Below are 10,117 nucleotides of genomic sequence, written 5' to 3' on the forward strand. Positions count from 1 at the left end.
AAGAGGTGGGGTTGCTTCTTAACGGGCCAACGACTGTCTCCTGCACCTTCTGTGAACGCCCACTGCACTTAGACCTGATGAGTAAGTGGGAGAAATCCTACTTTGGCAACATGGAGCCTCAATACATAACTGTCTCTGCATAGTAAAAACCAGAGAATGATTTACATTAAGATTTACATTCCCATGTGTATCTTCATTCATTAATTTTGCATCATTATCATTACATTATCCCTCTTATTCCATACCAGGTTTCTTTCGAACAACATACGTATTATACAAACTACACATTCTAATCTTGTTATCTCATTCAGTATTTATTTTCTGTATTTGGTGTTTCTAAAGTAACCTGCCTTCCCCAAAATGGATATGAATACATATACAGTGGGGAGAACAAGTATTTGATACACTGACGATTTTGCAGGGTTTCCTACTTACAAAGCATGTAGAGGTCTGTCATTTTTTATCATAGGTACACTTCAACTGTGAGAGACGGAATCTAAAACAAGAATCCAGAAAATCACATTGTATGATTTTTAAGTAATTAATTTGCATTTTATTGCCGTGGCTACGATCCACGGTCCAGAGCTTCCGGTGACGTTTCACATTCCGGTGCCTCCGGCGACGTTTCACAGTCCGGGGCCTCAGGCGACGATCCACGGTCCGGGGCCCCCGGCGACGATCCGCGGTCCGGTCCCTCCGGCGACGATCCACGGTCCGGTCCCTCCCGGGACGACCCACGGTCCGGTTCCTACGGTGACGATTCACGGTCCAGAGCTTCCGGCGACGATCCTCGCACCAGAGCCGCCACCAAAGCTGCCGTATCTGTGAGCGGAGTGGGTACTTTGCCCCGCACAGGAGCCGCCCCCGACGTTAGATGCCCACCCGGACCCTCCCCTAATGAGTCAGGTTTTGCGGCCAGAGTCCGCATCTTTGGGGAGGGGTACTGTCACGCCCTGACCATAGAGATCCTTTTATTCTCTATGGTGGTTAGGTCAGGGTGTGACTAGGGTGGGTTATCTAGGTTATTATTTGTCTATGTTGCCCTGGTATGGTTTCCAATCAGTGGCAGCTGTTTATCGTTGTCTCTGATTGGGGATCATATTTAGGCAGCCTTTTTTCCACTGGGTTTTTGTTGGATCTTGTTTGTTTGTGTGTAGTTGCCAGTGTGCACTGCATTTGACTTAACATTTCATTTTTGTTCTGTATTGTTTTGGTGAGTTTCATTAATTAAACATGTGGAACTCTACGCACGCTGCACCTTGGTCCGTTAATTCTACAAACGACCGTGACACCCATGCTTAAGTTCAATGTCAGAGCACTCATAGAGAGAAAGTTTGCATGTCTCAGGTCTGAATTTGCCCCTTAGAAAGTAAAACCTGCACATGGGCACTTTCTAAAATAACTATTTAACCTCATGGTGATATTTTGGTTGTATAGATTTCTGTATCAATTCTCAGACGCTGTGCTCTGGTATTCTGCAATTGTAAATGACAAATTATGATTTGTCTCAATGACATTGAAGCTGAATGAACTAAACACAATCAGTCTTTAACTTGAATGTAACAAATTGAATGTAAAAAAAAGTAATTGCTGTCGAAGACATTTGGTTTATTACACATGAATTCAAAAATACACAAAAATAAAACAAAAGTTGTTGTGTGTAGTTGCATCTTTACAGTCTTACTAGTTATGTAGTAAAATAGTCAAACGTAATTACACAGAAATAACCTGTGTTACTTGTTTGTTCCTTTGGGATTCTTTCAACCACCACAAGGCACCATATCAACCAGGTATCAAGTATATTGAATTGAAGCCCCAGGGAATATCCATTGTTCCCACGCCATTTCCTATTAAATGTCAGGAATGTGATTGCAAAATACTCACATATTACAAATAAATTCTATGACTTTTCCATGTTTACAAAAACACTACCCAAGGGAAATGCTCATTATTCTATTAGCCCTCATTCTGAATAAGATATAAATGCAGCTTCCCCTTTGACATTCTAAATATTTTCGCGGTAGCAATTAACTGAGGTTTAGTGTACATAAAAACAAATTGTCATAGGGTTACTTTAAGTGAGCTTTACTTGGAAGGGTTTCTTCCAAAGTACAGTACAATGGTATCTCAAGGCACTACAAAGGTACACTAATCTAGTGTACAATGCAGGGGCTGCAGTGCTCCCGCTTGACCCTGGCCCTGAGCCTGCGCAGCTCCATGTGCTCACTGTCCACCAACAGGCCGCTCTCGGTCAACCTCCAGGCCTTACTGAGCTGCTGCTCTCCGTAGTGCTGCAGGGCCATACGCAGGAAGCACTCGGCCAGGCGGGACCTTCCCAGCCCGGCCTCCACACACAGCAAAGCCTGGCCCCGGTGGAGCTCCAGGGCCCGGCTGAAGTCGTCCAGGGCGGGCCCCTCGTGGGAGCACAGCACCAGGCTGCGGCCTCGCTGACACAGGTCGTCTGCCCAGACGTGAGGCTCTTCTGGGGCTCCGGAGACTGTAGCGTCGGAGGGGTCATCGTGGCTCCAGATGACCCGGTCCAGGTCGGCCACAGCCCGTTCATGCAGGTCGAGCTGGGCGAGGCAAGCGGCCCGTTGGCGCAGGAACTGCAGTCGAAGCTCTGCCGCGGCTCGCACAGCCACGGTCAGAAGGGCCAGGGCTTGCTCCCAATGGCCACTCGCTGAGACACTGCCTGCTTCCTGGGCTGCTGCCTATGGTAACATAGACATAATTGTGTGAGTACATATTATGATGAGAGTTGACTGTTACGTAATAAGAGTTGATTGTTTTTTCTTGTAAGAAGAGTTGCTTTGTCTTGTGTGGGTTGAAAAAAGTAATTATAAAAAAGTTAGCAATCTGATTGGTCGATAGGCGTTTGTTGTCTTTGTTTTTACTTGTGCCATGTGTTTCCTGTGAATCGGGGGAATGAGGGTCAGCAGGAAGTCCAGAGTAGAGGGTTCCTTTTCGGTCAGCTTGCTCAGCCTGGCGCCGCCTCCGCGGTAATTCTGCTGCCAGGCCTCCACCACGCCCACCCTGGCCTGAGCTGCAGCCTCCCGGGGATCCTGGCCAAACACCTGAGCCAGGTGAGCTCCTGCTGATTTCACCTCACCTGGATCACAGGGGCAGATATTTCCAAACAGCTACATGTACTAACTGTGCACAGCTTAGCACTTCCAGTTTACTTTCAGAAGCTACCATTCTTCTGCTGTACTTGTAAGTATCTTCAATCTACAAATGAATCTGATCCGGTATCATATAACAGCATCATCAAGAAAAGCAACTTCACAAAAATATACTTCAACTAAAACCTTCCTAAAAGTAGGCCTGCTTAGACACTGTCCATACTGTGTCATCTCTAGGGCAGAACAGGACAAAGGCTAAATCCCAAGTCGACCCATAAAACCTACACCCTATGCACTTGTGAAAATCTGAGATTACTTCATAGGTGTAATCATAGGGCATATGGTCTAGGTGTCATCCAAAAAGAGCACTCACTGATGATAGATAACTGAGAGTCTGTCAGCCAAGTGCCAATCTCACCTTTGGCCAGTAGTATATCTACGTAGAGGAGATGACATCTGGTGTCTCGGCAGTCAGTCCTCATCAGGACTCCTCCAATTAGAAAGGCCTCTCGAAGCTCTTCTTCCTGGCAGGGGACGGCCTTAGCCGCCAGGATCTCAGACAGATTGGTCCGGCAGTACTGCTGCAGCCAATCACAGACCAGTTTCCTTGCCTTATCTTTGAGCGATAGGATGTCTTTGGTGACGGCGTCCATGCTTATTTGAAGTGCTGCCAGTATATCCTGAGTGCATTCCTGGAAAACAAAGACATTTTTATAATCGTTTTGAGATTATCTGTCAATCAGAAGCTGTCAATGTGGATGTAGAGCCCTTAAAACAATTGCTTAAATGCTGATGCAAAAAGCAATACTAGCACTGCATGTACAGCAGGATAAGTATCCCCCATTTTTGTGTCCTAGTACCTTCTGTTGGTTTAGCATGAGATAGGTGAAGCCTCTTCCACAGAGGGCCTGTACATGGTCAGGGTGCTCTTTCAAGATGGAGCTGAAATCAAAGACGGCTGTCTTGCGTTGGCCCAACAAGACATAGCACCTGGCCCTTTCCATCAATGAGTTTGCTGCCTCACATCCTGCAAGTAGTAGACCTTACATTAGTTGTATTGCCTATAATGTCATGAATGTTAGTATATATAAAATATACACTGAGTGTACAAAGAATTAGGTACACCTGCTCTTTCCGTGACAGAGACTGACCAGGGGAAAGCTATGATCCCTTATTGATGTCACCTGTTGAATCCACTCAATCAGTCTAGATGAAGGGGAGGAGACATGTTAAAGAAGGATTTTTAAGGCTTGAGACAATTGAGACATGGATTGTGTATGTGTGCCATTCAGATGAATGAATTATTTATGAATGAATTATTTAAGTGCCTTTGAATGGGGTATGGAAGTAGGTGCCAGGCACAACGGTTTGAGTGTGTCAAGAACTGCAACACTGCAGGGTTTTTCTCGCTCAACAGTTTCCCGTGGGTATCAAGTATGGTCCACCATTACCCAAAGGACATTTAGCCAACTTGACACAACTGTGGGAAGCATTGGAGTCAACATGGGCCAGCATCCCTGTGGGACGCTTTTGACACCTTGTAGAGTCCATGCCCCGACGAATTGAGGCTGTTCTGAGGGCAAAAGGGGGTGCAACTCAATATTAGGAAGATGCTCCTAATATTTTGTACCCTCAGTGTACATTGTACTATTATGATCTATTTGAAACATAACGACGAAGCTACACTAAAAAAGAGACCCTTTATCAAGTGTTTATGATTCAGAGATGCATCTACCGCAAACAAAATACAGTATAAACCTAATTTTAATCTGGCAGCATTACTTACTTTGAAACTTAATTTGGAAAATCTGAATTTTGTCATGGGGGAGGTCAGTTTCTATTACAAAAGAGAATGGAGGATAAATGTCACAAAAGCAGGAATTCCTAACTATCATGGAGGAGCTTCCTACACAACAAAACATGTATCCAAAATTATGACCTATGCTTGACCAAATGACAAGAGCCAATCACCAGAGGCCATGATGGCGATGGACAGATAGGCCACGGCCTGCCTCAGGGTGCACTCGCCTTGCAGGCCCTCCAGGATGCGTTTGGAGGCAGAGTGGCAGTAGCCCTGCAGCAGCAGCCGGTCCTTTTTAGACGCCACGGCCAGCAGGGGGCGCAAGCAGCTCGTATCACCACACTGGATCAACTTCTTCAGCAGCTGAAAGAAGAACAGACAAAGCATGAGCACAGAGTTAGTTGATAGCAGTCATTAGCTTTTTAGTTTATCATGGCAAATTTGGGAACATTTGTCCACAATTTCAACATGTGCATATAATTCTGGATAGCTGTAACAGCATTTGTAAAGTGTGAATTTATACACATTTAAAAAGTATAATTTGAACACAATGTTACTTAGGGCCAAGTCAAGTGTATTGCTGGTGCATAATAACAAGTGACTTTCAGTATCAAAAGGTATTTTTGTAGTCATATTGTGGTCTCCTGACAAGTGTTCTAAAGACATCTTATACTGTAGGTAATATTTTTTTTTAAATGTTAGGACGATTAGAATGACTGTTTATGTTGAAACACCAAACATAATAGTTTGCCCTTTCACATAAAGCAATGTTTACATAATGATGGACCTGGTTGGCATCATAAAGGAAGCCCCGGTGCAGTTGTAGCAGGGTGAGGCGGGCCAGGATGGGTGCACGTGGGCTAGTGGGCCCAATGGCCAACAGCAAGCGATACGCTTCCTCCACCCGGCCCAGCAGGTACAGGGCATCAGCCACCAGGATCTGAGGAGCGTCAGCACTGGGCTGTAACTCCATCAGCAAAACAGCCAGAGAGTGGACTCCAACTGGTGTCCTGCCAAAGAGAGAGATTCAATCAGGGTATCAGCCGATACTGAAATGACATTCATGAATTAAAAAACCTTCACTGAAAGTCATGAACATCTAATTGAATTCTAATTCAATAAAAATTATACAAATTGATACAAACTCTCTGACAGACAGGGTTTAAGAATGAAAAATGAATATAAGATCATTCAAGCACTGTCTAAAGAATAGCCAACTTGTGGGTTATAGCCTAATTCACGATGCAGCCTATTTTATGAGATCTTTCACATTAAAGTATTCCATGTGTGACATGCAGAAACACCAGTGTTAGGGAGTAGGGAACTACATGTAGTTCAACTAGTAATTAAACTACATTTTGCAGTAGCTTGGTGGAATTTGAAATAAATTCAAATTTTGGTAGTGTTTTCAGGAGTTAATTACTTTTTTGCCATGTAACGGTGTAGCTAACTACTGGAACTACACACAATTGTTTTTGCAAAAATAAGAAAATATGGGGGAAATATAGGCAATAAAGGTTTTTGCGTTTAATAGACTAAATTACACATTCTGTTAATACCTGACCCTAGAGTGAACTGTTTCTTGCAATTTGTAGTCTGACATTTCATATTAAGATTTGATCATTTTCCCCCAAGTAGCTTGGATGTCGAGAACTACTTTTTCTAAGTAGCTTTAGTTTAGTGAACTATATTTTTATTGTATCTTAACTTCTTCTAGTGTGAAGTAATTGGTAGTTTGGTAAACAATGATAACAGAGTAGCTTCCTCAACACTGAGAAACACATGCGCTAGCTACCCTTCTTTGTAGCCATCTTTTGTCTGCGTAGGCTGTAGCTGTTTGGTCTGCTGGTGCTCTTGCTGTTCCAAGGGACTGAGACTGGAGCTGTGATCTACGGTCCACTCCTCCAGCATGACCCTGGCCTGCTCCAACAGCACGGTGAGCAGCAGCCCGCGGCAGTTCCAGGGAACCAAGCAGCGTACAGTCAGCGCAGTGTCCTGGGGCTGCAACCTGCTCGCCGTCACATAGTCCAGGGCTGTGAGGTAGTGCAGGCCCCCCATCATACGCAGGACGCCCCTGCCGCACAGCGCCCGCACACAGCTGGAAGGGTGGGGTGCCTTGTGCTCGATCACCATTTGAAAGTCCTCCAGAGCCCCCTTGTGGTCATCTGAGAGAAGACGGGAGTAGCCGCGCAGCACCTGCAGTGTGTTCTGGTAGCTATGCTGGGCGTGGGAGTTGGTGTGGGTCGCCAGCTGGCTGCAGATGGAGAGGGCCTCTCGGAACTCGCCCCGCAGGAGGAGGCACTCGGCCAGCCGCACCCGCAACTCTCTGCTGCCCCCGTCGGGCTCCAGGTGGCACAGCGCCCAGAGCTGGGCGATCACTGGGTCCAGCAGCTCCACGCCCTCAGAGGAACGCAGGTCAAGACGGACCAGGACTGTCTCCCTGTACCCCAACAGTCCTCTCTCTGCCTGCTGACGCAGTTGCATGCGGGCTGCCGCTCCTGTCCCCTGGTCCACGAAGAGCCTCTGGAACTGCAGTCGTGCTGTGGCAGGGTGGACTCCAAAAGCCTCACCAAGGTCCCGGCTTGTCTCCGTGGCTCGCCCCCCTGTGGAGAAATGGGTGGCCGCTCTACTGGTCAAGAGACTGGCTCTTCTTTCTGCTGGCATCCCCTTAACCACCTTGCCTGTACCTGACTTTGGTTGTGATTGTGAATGATCCTGCAAGGCAACAGAATAAACATCTGCGCTCTCTTCGAACTTGCCTAATGAAAATAAGAAGGCTGCTTGCAGCTCTTGCACATCTGTGTCCCCTGGCGAAACAGCCATTAAGAACTCAAGGAATTCAGAGGCAGCTTCTGCTACAATGTCGATGACCTCACTCGCTCTCTCCCTAGACTTCATTTCAGTATTTTTTGGCAAAATGTGCTCAGAGAAGACCTTCACTATCTTGGGCAGGTGCTGAGCTTGTCTACCCTTGACTAGTCTTACAGTCTCCGATTTATTGTCTTGGAAAGCCTTGAGATAAAGCCTAGGGCCTTTGGGACTGTAGGGGTCTGAGAGCAAGCAGGTGAGGGCTCTAGTTAACTCCAAAACCACACAAGTGGAACCCTCTCGACATGGGTTTTGCTTTCCTTCGAGCAAAGCTGAGCAGCGTACTGAGAAATATACATTTGGCTTTCCTTTACCTTTAATCATTTTGTGAGCTCAACTTTCTGTTTTATGAATAAGGTACATTTTCCACAGAGAAAAATGTGTGCCTAGGCAAGCTTGCTCAGTCCCCTATGTTTGTTACAACCCCCACTGTCCTCCTAGGTTTTCAGCCAGTTCACTTTGTTTATTTGTTACTTGTTGCTAGATAACTTATAGCTGCTGTCTCTGCAAGCTACTAAAGTTATATACCAAAAAAGGAACTCTAGCATTAGCTAGCTATTCTTTATAGTAACTGATATATAGTTTGACCTACATTTCCTCAGTGTGTTAGCTAACCAATTTGTTGGCTATTAAAATTCAATAGGCAAGAGACTCTCAAGAACACAATACACATTGCTGTGCACTGGCCCCATATTTGTAATTCAATACAGCGCAGCCAACTACTGGTATCAAGTAAACTACTGTCACTAGTTTTGAGAAAGTCTTACAAATGCACTTCTAAGCATAGTGCATGCTAATACAGGCTAATATTAGGATGATTATGTCTGTAATAAACGCGCGAGCCAGTACTACCTTTTGTTCGTGGCAGCGTGTTTCCGTGGTTACTATGGAAACCAAACGCTCAGACTGCTGCACATTTCCAGCATAGATGAGGTTGAGGAGCTGCTGTACAAAGATTTAATCCATTGATTTGAACGCCTCCGTCGTCCTTTCAAATGTGTAAGGTTTCTCATTTCCGATTGCCCTGTTTTTGATGTAGATAAGGCGTATTTTGCCATTGAGATCTGGAAAGTATTTGCGTGGGCTGCTTGCTTCTTTCTCACTGCTAGCATTTGAGATGATTAGCATCTGTCTGTTCAGCCATGCTTTGTCTGTTTCTGTTCTTTTTTCTTTCTGCCCATAAAGTCGTACGATCGCCTTCTGTTATAACCAACAGACACAGCCAGGGTTGCCAGGTCTAGCTAAATGTCTAAGCCAATGAACGCATAAAACCCGCCCACAAGGCTTGAAAACGTTTTTATTTTTTCATTGCAGCAAAAGAGGAGTTGCCACATTTATCCAATAGGTGTCTCCATAAGGACAATCTACACTGATTGCAAAAAACATTAAAGGACACCTTAATATTGAGTTGCACCCCCCCCCCCCCCCCCCCCTTGCCCTTTGAACAGCCCCAACTCATCTGGACATGGTGTCAAAAGTGTTCCATAGGGATGCTTCACCATCTGGCAGTCTGACGGACTAATCTGGGTTTGGCGAATGCCAGGAGAATGTTTCCTGCCCCCAATGCATAGTGCCAACTGTAAACATTTGGTGGAGAGGTATAACGGTCTGGGGGCTGTTTTTCATGGTTCGGGCTAGGCCCCTTAGTTCCAGTGAAGGGAAATCTTAATGCTACAGCATAAACTGACATTCTAGATTATTCTGTGTTTCCAACTTTGTGGCAACAGTTTGGGGAAGGCCATTTCCTGTTTCAGCATGACAATACCCCCGTGCACACAGCAAAGTCCACACAGAAATGGTTTGTCATGATCGGTGTGGAAGAACTTGACTGGCCTGCACAGAGCTCTGACCTGAAAAACAGCCACAGACCATTATTCCTCCTCCACCGAACGTTACAGTTGGCACTGTGCATTTGGGCAGGTAGTGTTCTCCTAGCATCTGTCAGTCCCAGATTTTACTGTCTGACTGACAGATGGTGAAGTGTAATTCATTACTACAGAGAATGCGTTTCCACTGCTCCAGAGGCCAACACTTTACATGTGGTTTTTATATTTTTGTTCAGTATAGTATGATATGTTACCTTTGATATGGTTACATAAGACAGAAGGTTACCTAAAGGTGTAATATGCAGAAATCGCTTCGCCATTTCCTGGTTGGTTGCTAAAATTCTAAATGGTTTGCCTAATTTCAGTTTATGTGAAAAAATAAGCACTCATTCTGTAGAGAATCATTGTACTATCTAAACCGCTATGAAAATTATTTTTCAAAACCCCAAATATAGTATTTTCAGCTGTATGAAGCTGAAATAGTGCACATAGAACAGATC

At 45.3% G+C, this 10,117-nt stretch overlaps 1 protein-coding gene across 2 annotated transcripts; it reads right to left on the bottom strand.

Moving 5' to 3' along the window:
• Positions 1-1,587: 1,587 nt before the first annotated feature.
• On the bottom strand, positions 1,588-9,050 carry ttc34 (tetratricopeptide repeat domain 34). Of its 2 annotated transcripts, XM_021565604.3 has the most exons (8): positions 8,644-9,050; positions 6,719-7,526; positions 5,711-5,933; positions 5,094-5,286; positions 3,983-4,149; positions 3,541-3,814; positions 2,895-3,109; positions 1,588-2,711 (listed from the first exon to the last, which is right to left on the bottom strand). In XM_021565604.3, the coding sequence occupies exons 2-8, from the start codon at positions 7,405-7,407 to the stop codon at positions 2,154-2,156; spliced, it is 2,319 nt and encodes a 772-aa protein (XP_021421279.1). In that variant the 5' UTR covers positions 7,408-7,526; positions 8,644-9,050; the 3' UTR covers positions 1,588-2,153. The 2 variants fall into 2 exon arrangements, with proteins under 2 accessions (XP_021421279.1, XP_021421278.1); XM_021565603.3 differs by having other exon boundaries at positions 6,719-9,047.
• Positions 9,051-10,117: the final 1,067 nt, after the last annotated feature.

The sequence above is a fragment of the Oncorhynchus mykiss genome, chromosome 16 (genome assembly GCF_057628025.1).
Source record: "Oncorhynchus mykiss isolate SJ-2025 chromosome 16, ASM5762802v1, whole genome shotgun sequence".
Classification (NCBI taxonomy): Eukaryota; Metazoa; Chordata; class Actinopteri; order Salmoniformes; family Salmonidae; genus Oncorhynchus; species Oncorhynchus mykiss.